Consider the following 19491-nt stretch of genomic DNA (forward strand, 5'->3'; position numbering starts at 1 on the left):
AAAACTTTGTTGACTGATAATACCTCATTTTTAAGTTGATGTACAAGACAAAATTATGGAGGCTCAAAGGAGGTCTCTTTGGAGAGCAGACATTACTCCAAGATTACTGAACTGCCTAAAAATCAATCCAATATTACTACAATTTTTTTAATGCCACAACCAAAAAGCTGCTGAAAGAAGAACAGACTGCAGGCCAGATCCTTAAAGGGACTTTGGTGTTTTACTTACTACCAAAATCTGGGCAGAGGGCCAGAGTTTTCCCCAGCCTCCCCCACATAATATGTTCTCTTAGCAGAATATGTGCTTTGACTCAGATATTTATGCATTATTTATTTACAGCGTGCACCTTTTGCAACTGCGACATAGAGTCCCAGGGGATGAAGCAGTAGAACAATTCCCCATAGAATCCAACAGCACTGGCCACACTCTAGCTTAACTTTAAAAAAAGAGAAAAAAAGTTTTCTAGTAGCAGCAGTGAAGGGAGAAAAGCAGAAGTGAAATATCCTTTTTCCTGGCATGACAAATATTTGAATGAAACCTTAAACAATGAAGGGAAATCATTCTGGTCCTCCTAGAGCCTGTTGAAATGATATCAAGCTTTATCAGAGCACTGGCTGGAGCAGCTCCAGAGCAGATCAAGCGGGCCTCAGCAGGGATTCCAGCTGTTAGCACTACTTTTGGATTCATTCAAAGCAAACAAGAAACAGGAGATGAGATGCGTGACCCAGACTTAATTTAGGTAATTGGTATTTGCCAGTTCAGCACATGGGCTAGCTACAAAAACCAGAGGGTAGATCATAATAATCAAGTCATTTACCAGGTGAGCAAGTTGAGTGTCAGAACAAAAAAAAAAATTCCTATACTTTCAACTATTGTTCCCAGAAGAGCACACTCTGGTTTTGGAAGCACCTCCCTTCATTAACCAGCTCCAAACTTAAACTAGCTATAGCAGGCAGTAGGAAGCAGGAATGTACATAACTTTTCTCTTCCTCACAATACAACCCATTACAATGGCTGTTAGTTGGCTTAATTTCCTAGTGTAAGCACTCAAGAGCAAGCTCAGCAACACCACCACCCCCATTATAAGTTAAAAAAAAAAAGTAGTCTTAAACAGCTGAACAGTCAAAAATTCTGATACACAGATGCATGCCTTTGCAGTCGCACATACCCCCATAGTTTGAAGACCAATGCTCTGGTGGTCTAGTCAACAGTCATAAATTAAACCCTACAAAACTTGGAAAATGTAAAGCAAATCAAGACTGCAGTTTCTGCACTGTCATTTTCAGAGACGTGAGGTTTCCCAAGAGGGTGCAAATCAACTACCAGTTAAACAAGCAGTAATTACCAGCTTTAGTAAGGAACCAAGAATCATCAGTAAATTCAGCGCTGCACGGAAGCTTGCAAAAATAAGTTATTCATCATTCAGTTTTTAAGTATTACACTCAAGTCAGCCAGAGAAATCTGCAAGTCAAACTGCAAGACACCAGCAAAGTTTGGAGGTGGATAAAAAACAACAGTTCCTTAGAGAGGAATTTTCCTTGCCTCCTAGTGCCTCTAGCAAGGGGAAAAACAAATCCTTTTAGCTGATAGCCAGGACCATGCTGTGCGGCATCATTCTGCTGTATTTCATAAAATAAGCAGTGCTGGAGTAGACTGATACTTGGAACAAAACGCTTGAGAGAATACCTCAGCTAGCAGATGCTTCTAAGTGGAAATGAACAGTGCTTAACAGGAAGCAGTGATGGCAGCAGGTCAGGAGATGCTCTCCGTGCCTACTAGCAGTAAGCCAGGGCCCCAGTGTACTCCTAGTGCAGACCGTCTAGGTGGTATTGAAACCCTATACTGATCCTGTATTTTCCTCTCAGAACTAGTATGACCTTAGCAACCAGCAGAGGAAACTTTGACCTCTGTAACTCTACCCTGCCAACACCAACTGCCCTTCCAGATTAAGCTAAAGACTCCACAATATGCTTTTCCACCTTCTGTACCTGATTTGTCCTATATATTATTGCACAGCTCCTACTTTTGAACCCTGGTGTAGATCATCTCTGCGTACAGCTTGTACATCAAGCAGTTAAATTCAGAAATTTGTAAAGTCTGTTAGATGAAAGGCAGGTACTACACAGACACAAGGCAACACTGATCTATAATATCACTGTCATGGTTGTCTAGAAAACAATGGTATTAAGAATTAATGGTGGTCTAACCACTGCAGCTTTCAAATACATTTATTTTGCTGCACACTCCCAAGTTTCCCAAATCTCAGTCCAAGACGTGGTTCTCAGTCCTGAACTTGAGCTCAAACAAACAAAACAAACAAAAAACCACACTTGACCAGACTTTAGGAAATGAGGACTACAAGGATTCACCTGATTGACATAGGTCTGAGCATATATCATGCTCAACCTGATTTTAGTTTGTAGACACGCACAGTCTGTACAGCCAGAAAGGGAAAGGCACACAGCATGCTCTACAATAAAAGAACATGAGCAGTCTGACATTTCACGATCAAAGACAAGAGATTCTCAGTTGAGGCTTGTCTGACACACAGGCACAACGGGGTGTTTAAGTACTTTCTTGTTGCACCCAATTGTGCCCAAGTGTTTTCTACTATGTAGCTTATAATGGTTAAGTATAAAATATTCATGAACATTATTAAATATTAGTTTGTTTGAATTAATGAAAAAGTTAAAACGCTCAACTGCTACACTGAAGCATGACCTAGGAAGGTTGGTCTAATTTAATACTCTGTGGAGATGGGAGGGAACAGAGAGAAGAAAATTATGTTAAAACAGCAAAAAAAAAAAAAATCAGAGACATCAGCACACACAAACACGCCTGTTGGAAAGGGAGCCACCAATTCCAAGCAGGGGTAAAACCCTGCTTATTCCAGTCACACAAAACATGAAGTGGGCTACTATAGCAGTGAGAATGCATGAGAAACCAGTACTTCATTTTCTTCCTCTATAACCTGGTTATCAGTCTTCAATCAAGCAGCTGTTACAGAGCTAAACCTAGCCACCTCCACCCTCTTTGATCAGCTTCTTGCTCAGAGGTGGAGGCAAGAGAGGGGAAGAGTTACATAAGGAAGGAGTTTGTACCTAGACATTAAGAAACACTGGGGAAAGTGCTAGAATTTGGCAGGGCAAGACACCTGCACCTTTCCACTTCAACTTTCATCTTCATACAGAGGTCTAAACTGAAGCCATATGGAAGGCATCTAAAAAGCAAAAAAGCCAACAGAAGTAACAATAGAAACCCTGGGGCAGTTACTGTCTTTCATGAAATACAAAGCAGATCAAACTCCGCAAACTCAGCCACAAGCAGAGTTTGCTGAACACTTCCTTCATTAGCTTGCAGGGACGGTACCTTGGATGCAGGTGACAGCTGTCTGCTGAAGGGCCAAACGAGCCATGGCAAACAAGATATGAAAGACTGATAGGACCCTGTACCAGCAGGTGACTCATCTCTGAAGCACTACACTAGATTGCGACGATCACAGCTAATTTTGCTTCTTGCTCTTGTATTGTATCAGTAACCCTGAAAATTTTAGGGGAAAGGAGAAGGCGTTTCTATGGCCAGAGATGCAGCCACACAAGTAAAGATACAGTCATGCTCAAAAGTTCTCAGGAACACAATGCTGTTTCTGCAGTGCCCAGTACCACCTCTTTCTAATAATACCCTCCTGCTGGGCAAGTACTTATAAGTGTACAAAACCCATGTTTCCATGGATAGCATTTTAGCCAGGTGGTCTGGTACTTGCTTCTCCCTGCATGTACGCGACCTTGATCATCCGATTCAGATCTTCCAAGAACTGCAAATCTCATCTCGCCCTTTTTATTCTATTTGATTATTCGTATGTACCACTGCAGCTTGATTATTGTTTCCAGGTACAGAGAGGCACACTTTGGAGAATTTTTTTGAGGAACAGCCTGAGAGTGGGAATTGTGGGAAAGACTACTGCTCTCATCTGCAGGAAAGATATGGAAAGATACTGGTTAGTAGAAAACTGCTCCTGCTTATTAAAAATCTTCTAGAACTAAGGGTAGAAACAAAAAACTACCCATGAAAGATCTTTTTATGAATTATCTCCATGCCACACAGCTGTTGATGACTGGCATGTTATCTAGTGGTAGCTCAAGGAGCCCATAATAAGCTTTCAAATCTTATGGAATCTGTCTGTAAGGAAGCTAAATCACAGATTGATACTACATTAAAAATGAGCTCCCTATTAAATGAATCTGTGATGGGGCTTAGGAAGCTTTTCTAATGATTGGCAACAAAATTTAGTTCATGGCCTGAAGAGTCCCATTAACATGAAGGACAGCTTCAGCCTGTGACTTATTTCTTTTCTTAGCAGAACACCCACTTAAGGATAAATCTGGATGCCCTTCAATTTCAAGCTGGCTGCCAGGGCAGTGCTGCTGTGAAGTGGGAAGGCATGGAACAGCCATGCCTCGTGTCGGTGGTATGCGACTGCCAAGAGAACAGGGAGCATTTGCAAACCAAGCTTTGGAGGCAGTGGAGAGTTTTGTTGAGCTGTCCCTGTTGCTGGATCCTAATGCGAAGGGGATCTCTGGGATCCTGAAGTGAAGAGGCAATTCAGGAAGCTGTGAAGGAACCTGACCAAGGGAGTTCTCCAGCCTCCCATGGGGTTTCCTGGGCAAGAAGAGTGCCAGGCGTTCACCTGCCACTGTATACTGTCTACATTGCATCTGTTTTTTTAAAGGCCAGTAAAAAAAAAACACCTCTTGTTTTCAGATCACCAACCAAATTCTCCATGTTCAGTATTCCATTTCATCTTGGCCGTGCCCAGAGGCTGAAGTTGAAGGAAACCAATCCAGAATTACCATAGGATTGCAACCGTCTTCGCGGCGAGCATCTTTGTTTCTTCTAATAGTTAAAAGGATTAACCTTCTTCCTTGTACGTTTAATTAATCTACATATTTCTGCATGTATGTCAATTAACGCTTTTCTCCAGTTCCCCAGTGCTTCTCTGATCTCCTGCAATGGTAAAATCAGGTAAGATTTTTATTTTACATCCTCCTCTGACCTAACACTGCATTTTAGGCTGCAACATTACTCGGTTGTTGTGCCTTGCATGCACACAGAGACAATACAGTTTCAGAAGAGATTAGCGTGCTGTGAAGAGCAGGCATGCCATCGCAGCAGGACCTGAAATTTAAAAGGCTATTGCCAGTGAATTAGTTCAGTCAAGGATATTCAAATTAAGTCTCCAATTAGCAGCTGTAAACATGCGCAGTGCATCAATGTATCAATAAAGGCTGTTTCAGTTTAGAAAGACCTCCCGCCCCTGCGCCACTGAGCCCTGGCTTGGGGCCAGTGAGATGATGGCTTAACGACAGTGCTACGTGCGGAGCGTGAGGCGATCGGCGATCAAACACAAACTTTACTCCAGAGTGCACTTCACAGACGCTGTGGAGGGAAGAGGGGGAAACCCACGCCTGCAGCACACAGACGCTCAAAGTGCTTCTCTGTTCTGGTTCTTACTGGTCTCCCTCCCCCTCCTGCTGCACGCCTGAGCACACATGCTTATTGCCCACACTTTTTTTAAAAAAATATACTCTGATTAAATTTTAGCATTATTTTTGCCTGTTCTTGAAGCCCTCTTTCATCACCCAGAAAACTCTTTCAGTCCCCTCATCTCCCTCAAGAGCCAAACCTGGATGAGCTGCACTAACAAGAAAGCATCCCAAGCAATCAATGCAGATAGAGAAAGTGTCCCCTGTAATGAGTCCCAGGGGACACAGTGACAAGCGCCACCCCAGCAGAAAAGCAAATTCATAAGTAAGTGCAGGCTCATTAAGGAAATCTGTAAGGACCATCCCCTGTGTGTTCAGGTTCTCAGCAGGGAATAAAGGCATGGTAACCAGCACAGACATCCTCTGTGGAATATCCTCATCTGTGTGGTAGAAAGATAATTTCATAGTTCTTTAAATGTTCCAGCCTTTCATTCTTTGTCAGCAGTTAAGACCTTTCCAATTCTGTTACTAATCACCCAGAGGATTACACCACTTTATTTCCTGCAACATTTAAAGAACTATGTATTTTGATGGTCTTGTGGCCTTATTTCCTGACCTTTAACAATGCACCCACAACACAGGCAAACTGTGTTTTGCTGGTGTTGGAGTTGCCCGAGCTGGCCAACATCCCTTTTCTATTATTATTTATTTAATTTTAGCCCGCAGGCTCAGGGAGAGTGAGCAACGCTGCCTGCAAGACTTCCACCAGCTCACAGCCGGCACGCAGCACCCCTAACGCGCCCTGAGCACTCCCCTTCAGAGGCTCACAGCAGGCAGCCCTGGGCAACCGAAGGCACAGGAGGTGACAAGCCACCACCCTGAAGCAGATGTGCCATGGGGACAGGGAGGCCCCAACACGGCCCCTCCTTGGGGCCAGCGGCTGGGACACCTTCCGTGGCCTCGCATGCTCCCACCGTGGCAGGGGCAGTGCTGCACCAGGGAGATGTTTTTCTTTGTCCCCTTTGGCTCAGTGAAAGTTTCCCTGCTGCCAGAGGCAGGCTGGGTTCAGACTAGTGCCGTCACACTTGGCAGGTACCCCAAATATGCCTCAAGGGTCCTTCCAAAACTGTCAGAGTTGTCTGGGCTTCTGAGGCTGCTGTGACACTATTGCACCGCATACACAGAGAGATGAACCGTTCTCAAGTGTTTGTTATCACAGCAGTAGCACCAAATTAAGGCTAATTGATGAGACCAGTTATCTCCAACGTTAACTCTGGAAGGAAGCTGTCTCACTCACCCCCCCACCACCTTTTCAGAGGACCTTGCCTAGTTAACAGAGCATTCATTCCTGCATAGGATTTTGTGTAAATGAATATTTATGGATAAAACTCATTAAGATTACCCACAATAAATTACCATCAGAAATAATTTCTGCTATGCTTAAATAACATGTGTAGTCTTTACCACATGCAGGCAAAGCCTTAGAGAAGTTGTACTGCTCTGACTACACGTGTACGTTACAACGGTGCAAGCTCTCTAGTGTGGGTGCAATTAAAGGGGATGAACGTGTATACACAGGAAGGGAAACAAGCTCCTCAGATTCAAGGCAATTTTGTAATAATAACTATACACCTGTTCTAAGGTTAGGCAATAAAATGTATCAGTAAAAAAAAACTCCTATTAAGTGTTGTAATGCCTGTCATCCCTACCACCTACACAGTTGGTACTTGCACCAGTAAGGTGTGTGTAGACAGAAACTAGGCAACTCTGAACAAAGCAACCATGCATAAACACAGGCATGCACGCACATAACGAACTGAGCTCAAGCCTTACATTTGCACACCTTAAAGCTATTCACAAAAGCTCTTAACTCCTAGACATGGAAGCCTGGTCTTAAACCCAGCTGCAGGGCAATATCAGACTCCAGACCTGAAGGGGCTGCTGAATTTTTCCACTGGTTAAGCCTCTCCCACGGATTTATGCTGCCACCAGCCGACAGAAGAGCCCAACCCTACAGGCTGGCTGCACCGCTGCTGCTGCCAGGGGCTCCGACCTCCGGCCAGGGGACACAGCCACGCCCGAGGGGTCCCCTGCCCAGCTCCCCCTCCACACCGGCAGCTCTGCATCACCGCTGTCCCCTCAGGAGCCCTACCCCGTTTGCCATTCCCACTGCAACTCAGTGAGGCAACAGTCCTTGGGAGGTTTCTCAAGACCCAGTCCAGGACCGGTTCTTAATGTAATAATGCTCTTCAGCATTGAAGGTAGCTTTTGCAGGAAGCACAGCAGCTGTTGAGAAGGGAGGTGGTCTCTCTGGTGTGGGTTCAGGGTGTTTCCTGAGGATGCAGAAAGCCTGCAGTGGTCTTTCTGGCTCTGTTCCCTCTATTTTCCTCTTCCTCTCCAAAACCTTTCCTCTGGCAGCCAGTGTGACAAGAGCAGCATGCACTGGAGCCACGGCAGGGGTGGCCAAGGCTGAGCCAAGCTGGAGGTTGGACGGGAGCTGCCCTCCCAGGATGCCAGGGGGTTGGGTAGCCGGAGGAAGCAGCCCTCATCCTTGTCTCTCCTCTTGCCTGGGATGGAGAGGAGAGACGGTGGCTGCACAGGCACAACAGGCTGTGGAAAGAGTGGAGGTAAGAAACCCCCCATTGAGGCACTACAGCTGGCTTTACTAGGGGTGTGTGGCACAAGATACATGGTGGCAAGTCAGAGCTATAGGGGTATATATGCATATTTATGTGTGGGGGTGAAGTAGGTACTGTGTCTGCCCATAGCTATGGTCACCATTGGTGCAACTGGTGCCTTTCCTAACCACAGCCAAGACATGGTACTAACACAGCTCAATTAGCAGCAATAGCTTCTACTGGTTGTAAGCTGTAAAACAAGTTTTTAACCGACTGCCAGCAAAAGACAAAAGTAAACTAAGAAAGAAAGAAAAAAAATGTATGTTTCAGTTGCAGACATCTTAGGTAAGTGTAAGGAAACAAAAAAACACAAGTCAACTACATTTTCATCCTTGCCAAGAAATAATCACTGTCAGTGTCACTCTGGCACCGAGCCTTTAGGTCACCAGTTAGATGTCAAGTTATGCACCGAGAAATATAATGGTAAAATGCACAACTTTGACATGTCAGCCTTTGACCACCACCAAATGCTGAATTATAGTAAATTTGGCAATGAGGACCAACATCCGCAAACCCTCTCATTGCTCCCCTGCGAAGAGGAAGCCTGTAAAGCAGTTAACCAGGCAGCGACCCTTCCTGCCCGCCTGCTGCTGTGGCACCACGCATATGTGCCGCAGGCAACGGAAGGCAGAGGACAAGTTAACGTAGGGAAGCGGAAACATTGGTGAATACTGTAAAGAACAAAGTTATCAATACATCCCGGGTGACCCCATTCTGTTTGTGCACACCTAGTCAGATGCTGTGGCTTGTTATGTCTGAACAGCAGGAGAGGTGAGAGTATTTACACTGAAGCTTCTCCTTTTTCCACTTCTCAAACCACTTCCACCTGATTCCCTGTGGGAAATCAGAAGGGGAAGGTGCAGTCATACATTGTAGTCTTCAGCAGCAAGCACAACACCCTAAGACTTAACAACCTAGGAAGAGGCAAGTTGAGGACTAATTGACACTTCCCCTCTCCCTCCCCTCTTTAAGTCTCCTCTTCCAGATCCCCCTAGTTCTGCATCCTTTTTCTACCCCCACGGTCCAGCAAGGGGCTGTGTGCAAGATCCCTTCCTCACTCTCTGGGGCCTCGGGGCAGCAGGGAGGCAGTGGATGCCAGCACGAAGCCTTGGAGCCCGCTGCCCAACAGCGCCTCGCATCCCAGGCTTTTCCCACTCAGGGCTGCGTTCCCCAGCCTGCCCTGACTGGCACCTATCTATCTCCCTGTATGCACGACTGGAATAATGGCTACTGATAATGCTATAGGACAGGTTTGCTGCAAGACAGTCAGTTGCAAAGGTCAGTTACAAATCATAGCTGCTATCTATAATTTCCATCAGCTAAGGGACCTTGCTCCCTGCCAAGGCACCGTGTAAAAGATGACCCGTAATTCAAATTTAAGACTAAATGTAGACAAATACTAGAGACAGCACAAGAAGTCACTGCAACTTTCTTTGATGTTTTCTAAACGTATCCTAACGTAGTCTAAGCCAAGTACCAAAGGATGTGCTTCAGTCCCATTGATTTGAAAGAGATGTTAAAAACAAAAAAAGTACTTAAGTGAATTGCTGAACTGGGGCCAAAACTTTAAAAAAAAAATTGCCTTATCAATTTGTATAAAAAAATTACAGTGCAAGATGACATAAGCAATGATTAATTATTATTATGACTTACAGACAGGAAAAATGTAAACACATTTCTTCTTTGGATTTTCAGGTCCAAAAAGAAAGCATAAAAAAAGAGTCTATTGTGACCAAAGGATTCATATGAACTAGATATATGAGGCTCAAAATTGTTATCTTTGCTACAAAGTAGGATGCAATTCCCTAATGTTTGGCAAAAGGTGCAGCCACCCTGCCATTTCCAGCTGACAAAGCTCTGGACAAGCTGTTTCCAGGCTGTGCAGATAGCGTGCTACGCTGTACTCCTGCAATTTATACTATTCATTTTAAATCAGCTGGCCAGTGGCACGAACATTTATAAGCCTCCATGGAACCATTATGGTCAGCAAAATCCTCTTGCATTACTTTATTTGTGCAAAATCAGAGCAACAAGTAGCTTGTTTAATCAACTGCTTTCTATTAAGTGCTTTGCATGGTGGCACTAAGTTTCTTTGTCTACTAATCTTATCAAAACAGAATGACAAGAGAAAAATGACTGTAGGGAAAAGCTCCTTTCTGTCAGTGAGAGATAGCAGATGCATGTATGTGTGTGAGTGTCAGAGGGGAAATGGGGCTTACAGCTCTCTCCAAATCACTTGCAGGAATGGTCAGGAGTAGTATGCTGATGGGACGACATGCCTGCAAAGAGTTTAAGCAGTAGGAGATAGTCTACTTGGCATGAGCCTCCACATCACTGCCTGAACAGCTAGGGACCTTCTCCTTGCTTTTCTGACCAACTCCCTGCCACCTCTTTTCAAAGCAATAAAATTATGGTCTAAAACAAATTGCTATGTAATGTTAGGCATCAATCAAAATCTTTTGTCAAGCCCCACCACGTTCTGTGCCAACACATCAGTTATTCACCCTGGTGCGCACCACAGGGCCCACCAGCTGCCCTAGGCGCAGGTACCAGAAGGAGTTCCCAAAGCACCTCTACCCAAGACCTCCTCTCCTAATCCAATAAAACCTTTTTCACAGAAGCTTATGAAGCCTTGTGTTGCTGGCAGCTTTCTAACAACGTTGTTTCAGTCTTCAGCTTTGTGACAGAAGGATTACAGTCACGATAAATCAAATCCAGGGCTTCAAATTCCCTCAAGTTGGTATGTACACATCCCCCTTCTCCATCAGTCTAAAACCAGCAACACTTAGTCACAGGCTTCCTTTTCTGACCTCCTCATTCTCAGAAGCCATCCACTGTAAGGCAGATGTGGCCTGCTGGTGCCAAAGGACCACTTGCCCCTAACCTACACAACAGGAATCCAATTGAAACAGGAGCAGGAGAAAAACTTTTTTTTTTTTAGATATTCACATTTTAAAGAGTACTTTGACTTTGTAGGAGTTATCTTGAAACATTTGATAAAAGTATTGATCTCTTGCAAGTGTGTCAAGTCTGTTCAGCAAACATCAAGATTTCATCTGATTCAAAATGCATTCATGGTTGGGTCATTGTGGTTTTATCTTCTCCCTCTATCCCAACCCTTCCACATATTGAAAGGAAGTGCTGAGGGAATACAGACACTGTTGAACCATCCACCACCACCATCACCCCACACACACACCCCGGAAAAAGATAGATAGATAGATATCTGTGCAGCATAGGAGAAAAAGGGAGAAGATGCTTCCACGTACTACATCAAGCAAATTGCTCAGGAAGCAATATGCAGGGTAAGGCTGTATTACACTGAGCTACCATCCAGATAAGTTCTGAAGTCAAAGAAAGAAGAGTTTACTGCGAAATCAAGTAAAGACACTGGGATTAACACAGACAACTGGAATCCTTAATGCAAAGAAATAAGTTCACTTTGACTGTGTACATGCTGCCTTGCATCAGTGTTATGAGCATCAATGCATCTCCATTTAAACATATACTGTTATTAGCAGTGGGCTGTAATGAACTGAACTATTCACTAATAACTACCTTGGGAAGAGTCTGTGCACAAATATTAATAGTAAGGACAAGCTCCCCTCCCTTCCACAAGGCAGGCTCAGTGGGAGGGGGCACTGAACTCTGAATCTTGCCATTTTCCCCGGTGGCTCTCCCAAAGATACTGTGCCTTGCAATGCTGCACACACCCCTGCCAGTCCAAAGGGCAAACGCTCCCTGCACCCAGAGGCACTAATGCCACCTCTATTACAGTGTCCCTCCCCACCCACACAGCTGCAGAAGGCTCACACCAACATTTCATGACCCCTCCTACAAAATCAAACTGAGAGCCACATAGTTAGGGCTTGCAAGTAATAGGGATATTGGCAGGCATGCCAGCAGGGCTACCACTGCAAGTCTCCAGCTTTAAGAGCTGATGTAGTGGTGCTGGGAAGGAGCGGTACCAGAGCAGTCCATGGCAAGGCGTAAGAACGTACTGAGGGAAATGCACTACCGGTATGGGACAGATTGTAAAAAACTTCACTGCTTTGCCATCATTGTGTAGCTCCAGAGACTAATAGACTCATTAAGCTCTTCTTGGCTGCAAAACTGCAGACAATATAAAAGAGTCAAGTAACCTGCCCTAATGCCACAAACACGTGCACAAACTCAGGATAAACAGGCTCTTTACATCGCCTGAGAGCTCAGACTTACTTCCCTTCTCATACGGGATCAGCCACCTTCTGCCCTTCTGTGACTGCGACCGTAAAGCACAGGGACAGGCTCCGAACGCAGCCGGAGAGAGGTCGCTGGGTGGTTCCAGACTTCTGCACAGGAGAGGGAAAGGAGGCCCAACAGCAGCCACCTGGCTGCCTGAGGCTCTGGTGTCACATGCTGCAGGTAGCACTTTTTTTCCCACTGCCTACTGTGGAATAAGTGCACTACAGTCAGGTTCTTAAGAGTGATGACACATAGCAGGTACAGAATTCAAGCTGCTCGTAACTGCGACACCCAGCTAATGAGCTCACACACCATTCCACAGAGGCTACCCACTTACAGATACGTGCATCGCTGCCTGTAAAATATTGACCTGTCTCTCCGATACCCCGTCCCTGCTGAGTGAAGCGGCAATCTGAAAGATTCTGAGTGCCTCTTGCAGAGAAGTATCTTTCGAAAGTTTCAAAAAGTCATTGAAAATAATTTGATGAAGAACAAAAACAAGAGCTAATATGCCCAGGTTTATACTCATCTAATGCTCTGATTGTCAAGTAAAAATTATACATTCCTGTGTATAATTAACCAGGCTAACTAATCTTGCTTGACAAACACAGATATAAACATCGGCTTTGACACTGAGCCAAAGCAACCACTCTAGGATCTGTGCCAACACTGAATTCCTCAGTCTGATAGCATAAAACGACTTGTCTGTTGTATTTACAGTTCCAGTGGCTCTGGACTCTGCCGGCAGCCGGCCAGAAGAACAGATTTGAACTTACCCATTATGCCGGAACATGTGCATTTGATTAGAAGAAAGAAAAATTATGCATATTTCTTCTAGATGGTGGCATTCATCAGACCTCCCATTGTAAACTAATTGCAAGGCATGCTGCTACACAAGTATCAAAAATACTTTGTAACATATAATAAACCCGTATATTTTTATAGGCAGTATTGCCTTCATCTCTATAGCCAGTTTTCTGTTATCACGCTCCTTACATCCACAACTCGCATCAGAAAATTCAGCATTTCACTCTGTACTTTAATTGCAAAAGATAGAATTTGAATGCTATAGAACAGAACTTTTCTTTCTTCATACATAAATGCAAAACTATTTCACCTCATTAACAGAGTTATGAGGGACTCTGTAAAACTACTCAACCCAAGCCTGTGACATCTCATGCATTTTTTTTTCAGTTCTTAGGAACAGAAATTTTGCTAACAGCCTGCTAGACAGACCGTGTTTCAGAATCCACCTAAGAACACCCCTCATGCGGTAGGCAGAAGGACCCGCTCTGGTTTTCATGGCTAGTGGGTGTCTGCTGAAGTGCCACCACAAAAGACCTGCTTCTGCTGTGACAGTCAGAAAGGGCCCACCAGGGTGGGGTGAGCAGGCAGGTGTCACGGCTACAAGTGGAAGATGTAGAAAACATCCCATAAAATAGTGAAAGGCCCACACAGAGATTTTGAAGCAAGTTTTCAAGAGGGTTTGCATCCCACAGAGACTTCCAAATTAACTAATCTCATATTGCAAACACATTTCACTTCATACATGATGCTGGATGTGAGCAGCTGGGTTCTGAGCTGAAGACATCCAGTCATGGGGTTCCTTCAACACAGGTCAGCTCTTTGGATTCTGACTTCTTGCCTTACTTTCTAACCAGCAGGGCTCACTGGTGCCCAGCAGGTGCAAGATGAGCTCAAGGTACCCAAAGGCAGCCCTGACATAGATTTCAACCCACGATGGTACCCAAGAGGGTACCAGTCACTCACAGTAGGATACATTCCTGTCAGGACCAGGGTGCAGAGTCCCTGCGGAGCACAGCCACACCAGTTCAAAGTACCTTCCACCCCTCACCCTGAGGACCAATGCAGCCTGCTGGCAGCACGTCAGGCACTGACCTAGCCAACGTGGCCCAGGGCAGCAGGCACTGCCGGCATCGCTCTGGTTCCCTGCCTGACCACAGGGAGACCTGCTCTTCTCTGGCAGAGGCAAAATGAGAAAGGGGGAACTGCCACAGCCTCTCGTCAGCCAAAGAGCTACCCAGACATCCCGCTGCAAACGCAGCTTTTACATGTCCGCACACCAGCCAGCCCCCAGCCCCTGCCTCCCTGAAGGGGGGACTTCCAGGGCCCTGGGCTTCCCAGGCTCTACAACATCTGAGCCTGCCAAAGGGATGGATAACCCAAATTCCAGAGTACCTGGCACATCTGCAGCTTCTACATTAAAAAAAAAAAAGCGCAGTAGCATTTAAAGGCACTTATGTCTTGAAGGAGACATTTCTCAAATGGCTTTTCTTCTGGAATATTTTCCTGCCTTTTTTTAAAAAAACCAACACACTGTTGCTTTTAGTTACTTATAATACAGGGATTTTTCTACAGGGCACTCCCTCAAGCACCAATTAACCCCAAGGACGGACTTTGGGACCTGAGGAGCCAGAAGCTGCAGCACATCACCCTTTCACCCTGGTCCCTGGAGCATCAGCTGACTTGGGGGCACTCCAGGTGACTGGCCTCACAGACCAAGCGGCAGCTTTGCTTCCCAGCCCCAACCACCCACCAGCTTTTCTCTACCAAGCATCAGCACTCCAGCAGAGTGGACACAGGTCCTCAAAGCCAGTGACCCTAGTCCGCCAGCCAGGCCTCCCTATGCACAAGGACGTGAGTCTTCTCATTCTAAGACAACTGAACCCAGGTCAACAATGCCTCAGTGATATCTTTAAGCCATTTACTCACTAGAAAAGGAGAAGGACTTATTATTTTTACTAGAAAATGGAAGCTCTCATTGAGGAGAGCGCAGAAGCCAACAAACAGTACACTTTGTCTGTCGACAGAGAGTCCTTTAGAAGAATCTTATTTTTGATTGTTTAACCATGTCAACTAATATTTTAAAATATGACTTACTGCAATGATAGATTTGGATCACTGGTCTGCAGAGATGGAAGGTTACATTTCATTATCAGCCCTCAAGTGTCAACCAACAGCTCCGCAGAGTATCCAGTACCCTTGTGAAGTTTTACTTCTGTCCGTTCTCTTTGATGCGATCTTAACTTCCTTGCAAAGCTGTTGACGTTCATTTGGAAACATCAAAACCCTAACTGACTCATTTCTCTCATGGAGCTACAATGAAAGACTCCTTTATTGGAGAAAAATAGTTCTTGACTTCTTATGTTTGTGTAGCTACAAAACCAATGTGCAGCAGCACTTCACAGTAAGCAGACATTAAGCTGACAAATTCATTTACAAAGCAAATTTCTCCTGCTTTTCCAACACCTGGGCTGAAGATTAAAGTCATACTATTGGTTTAAAAGCATAAACCTCTAAATAATGATGAGGCTGATATTGCACAGGTTCCTTTTCATGACAAGAAGAGTTACCATGTAGCCAAAGGCTTACACTTTAAACAAATTGCTTGGGCCACTTAGCTCCATCTAATACCTAATATCCCAAAACAATAAGTTATAATAGCATACATCCAGGTAAGAAGTTCTGGTCCAGTTGCTCAGGAACACCCCACGTTCCTCCAAATGTTAAGCTGTGGAAGTTTACTGGGCATCCATTTATGTGTATAATGTAGCAGATAAAAAACACACTGAATTTACATTTAGGATTTCTGTGCACGCATTCACAAGACTTTAGATAAGCAAAATGGGCAGGTATAGTGGTGGAAGGAAAATGTCTATAGGTGATGTAGGAACCTGCACGCACTGCAGTAGTCAGCTCGTTAGTCACAGAAATAATCTTCCTGCTGAAGGCATCCCACATCTCAGTTACGGACAGCAGCTGCTATTCCAGGGCCTCACATATCCATGGTACTTATTATAATAAAGGCATTGATTACTATTAATTTATGATGGAAATTTCTCTGCGTTTAGTTTTACAAATAATACCAAGTGCCTTTCAGGCCTGAACTGTTGTTCCATGTGCTATCTAGAATCTGACGTCTTCCACGCTGAAGACAAGGGCCAAAAGTCTTTGTAGCAAGTAGCTTGGTATCTAACTTATAAAACAAGTTCTGTCTTGTCTGTTATTACTATTTGTACAAAAATGACTGCAAGAACACCATAACTCAGTTTTTAAAGTCATCTATACACTGCAAGGTCACCCTCCAAAAGACCCTTCTTCCCAGCTGGTGCCAACAGCCTTCACCCATCCAGTTGACTCTTTCTTCAAATACCTTGTAAAAGCAGGGGACAGCCTCCTTTTACTCCAGGCCAGCTTTAATGTAAGCCCCTGTTTCCCTCCCCAAGGTCATCTGCAATGCAATGCAGCAATGCAGTTCCAGCAGTAATCAGGCAAACAGAAGTCATCCAAAGAAAGAACTAGGATGACCTTAAAGCCATGCCAGAGCAGAATGGTTATTTATACCTCCCAACACCAGGCTCCCAGCAGGAATAAGTGAAATCCAGTCTACCCACATTTTAAACCAGATCTACCCAAGCTTTAACTGAATTGATGATCAGTAGATCCTCAGCCCAGGAGCAATGTTTCAACCTTTTATTATTCCCACTACTGGGAGGGGGGGGGGGGGGGCTGCATGCACAGGTTTTAAGGTGTTCCCAAGCAACTGGTAAATATCACCATATTGTTTCCTTTGTTTTGGGGGGAAGGGGAGTGGGGGGGAGATATCTCAGTACGACTCACACATCCCCTTAGTTCAGTACAAGTTAGGACCACAAGAAATGCCTGACTTTTCACTTCTGTAATTATTTGAAAAAAAAGTTTTATCATTCCTGGCATAGCTCTAAAGCAGTGAATGCTTTGAAAATGTGCTACATATTATAGAATTTATAAGTCAGAAATAAAGAAGCGGGGACATTTTTAGCATTCAGGACAATGAGGCAAACTCAATTCCAAACCAGTCTGCTTTGCCGCCACAAAACAGACAAGGAAAGAAAAGCCAAGTCGTCCCAAACTGAAGTAATGACATTACAAGTGCAAATAAACTTCACTGGGACAGAAACCTATAATACAAGTGTCCTCTCCATTTATGAGCAATACAGCCTAGAAAAAACAGCTCCACGCTTCACACACACACAAAAAAAAAAGTTTGCCGTGCTCAAACCGAGCATCCCTTACTTTGTGCTGCACGCCCAACCCCGGCAGCACCGATCACCTCTGCAGCCGTAGGACGCTGGCAGGAGTTGACCATCGAAACTGTTTTGGCAAACGCTGTCAATGGGCGCAAGCGGCCGGGTCGGCGGGTCCGAGCCCGCGGGTGTGCGGGGAGCGGGTGGGGAGCTCTCCCCGCCACCCGAAACGATCCCCTGAAGGGCGGTCACGGCCAAGGCCAAGGCCTGGCTTCCCCGCCGGGGCTCGCCCCGCCGCAGCGGCCCCCCCTACTCCGCAGCCAGCCGCGGGGCGCAGCCGGGCTCCGGCCCCACGGCCGGGAACCGGGGTGCCGTCGGGAGCTCCCGGGACGCCTGCGAAGTCATCCCTGGTAGCACACGGGGCTACGGGCAAGGGCCCGGCCAGCGGCCGGTAGGCGGGGAGGCCGGCGGAGACCCAGCACGGCGGCGTGCCGCCTCGGAGCGCTGCCGGCACCGGCGGAGCAGCCCCGCGGCCGCGGTTATAGCGAGCTCTCCGCACACGGCCGCCGGCGGCACGGTCTACCGAGCGGCTGCCCGCCGCGGGCGTCCCCGGGGCAGCTCCCCGCCACCGGGAGCGGAGCGGCGGGGCAAGCCCGGCGGGGCTGCCGGGGCCGCGGACGCGAGGTGGGCGGGCGCCCGCGGAAACTTTCTGCCGGGTCCCACGGGCGGCTGCGAGGCGGGAGGCAGCCGGTGCCGGCAGGCAGGCCGGGGCCCCGCGGCCCCTTACCTTGGATCGCTCCTTCACGTAGTACTTGCCGAGCCGGCTCCCGCAGTACATCACCAGCCGGTCTATCAGCGTGAGGAGGAAGTTGATGGCCTCGCAGCCCTCCTCTGTGCCCCCGATCCACTTGATCTGGTCGCCGCGGAGGTGCCGCTTGGCGACGCCGCGGCTGGGGCCGGCCAGCTGCCCGTCGGCCAGCTCCCCGTCGCGGTGCATCCGCTTCACCCGCTCCAGCACGCAGTCCCCCACCACCTCCCCCAGGAAGTTGTCCAGGTAGCAGAAGCCGATGTCGTGCAAGCAGGGCACCACGTACTCCAGGGCGATTCTCTCCAGGTCCAGCCTCATGATGTGCCCCAGCGGCATGGCGCGGCGGGGACGGCCGCACCGCTGCCCCGCCGGCGCCCGCGTCGGGAGGCGATGCCCGCCGGCTCCAGGCCGAGCCGGGCAGGGGCTCCGCCGCCGCGCGGGGCCAGGTGAGGCAAAACTTTCGCCGCGGCGGGCTGGGCTCCCCGGCCCGGCGTTGCTGAGGGCGGCGGTGCCGCCGGAACCCCGCGCTGCTGCTGCTGCTGCAGCTGCTGCTGCCGCTCCTGATACCGCTCCTGATGCCGCCGCCCGCGCAGCGCCGGGACCCCCAGGGCCGCGCGGGAGCCCCGCCCGATTTATGGACGGCGGCGGCAGATGGCCTCGCGCTGATTAATGCGCCGGCTACGTGCGGGATGTGTGCTCGCCCCGCCGCCCGCTCGCGCGGCCCCGGCGCACGTGGGTGGAGCCCGCCCGGCGCGCCTCGCCCTGCCCCCGCCCCGCCCACCCCCGCCCCGACAGCCAATCGGCCAGCGCGGGGCGTGGCCAGCCCGCGAGGAACAAGCGGCGGGGGCTCCCGCACGTGCGCCTGGAGGGTGTGGTCTACGGCCCCGCCTCGCCGGGGAGCGGGCGTGGCCAGCGCCATTGAGGAATTCTCCCCTCGCATGTCGGCGGGCCCCGCCGCCTTCCCCGCCCGGCCCCGCCGCCCCGTCCCGCAGCCGGACCGGGGGCACCGGTGCCCCGCCTCGCCTCGCCTCGCCTCGCCTCGCCCCGCTCCGCCGTGGGCCCAAGCGACGTTTGTAAATGGGCTCCCCCCGGCGCTCTCCCGCCGCCCCTTACACCGCCTCCCGCCGCTCCGGCACCAGACGGAAGCACTGCGCTGGCGGCAGGTACCGCTCTTCTGGGCGAGGAATGCGCTGGTTCTGACAAGGCTTATGCACCAGCAGCCCCCCTGAACGATTCACCCCCAGCGGGCCCGCCGGGGTGCCTGGCTCCGC

The 19491-nt window shown here is 47.9% G+C and overlaps 1 protein-coding gene across 1 annotated transcript in view; it reads right to left on the bottom strand.

Annotated features, from left to right (window-relative positions):
• The window catches only part of EGLN3 (egl-9 family hypoxia inducible factor 3), a 31481-nt gene extending 12545 nt beyond the window's left edge, over window positions 1-18936 (bottom strand). Inside the window, exon 1 of the mRNA XM_037394407.1 lies at window positions 18200-18936. Within this exon, the coding sequence (XP_037250304.1) occupies window positions 18200-18556 (357 nt within the window). The 5' untranslated portion in view covers window positions 18557-18936. The remainder of the gene's footprint in view (window positions 1-18199) is intronic.
• Between the last annotated feature and the right edge of the window lie 555 nt (window positions 18937-19491).

Source organism: Falco rusticolus, chromosome 7, assembly GCF_015220075.1.
Source record: "Falco rusticolus isolate bFalRus1 chromosome 7, bFalRus1.pri, whole genome shotgun sequence".
In the NCBI taxonomy this organism is placed as follows: domain Eukaryota; kingdom Metazoa; phylum Chordata; class Aves; order Falconiformes; family Falconidae; genus Falco; species Falco rusticolus.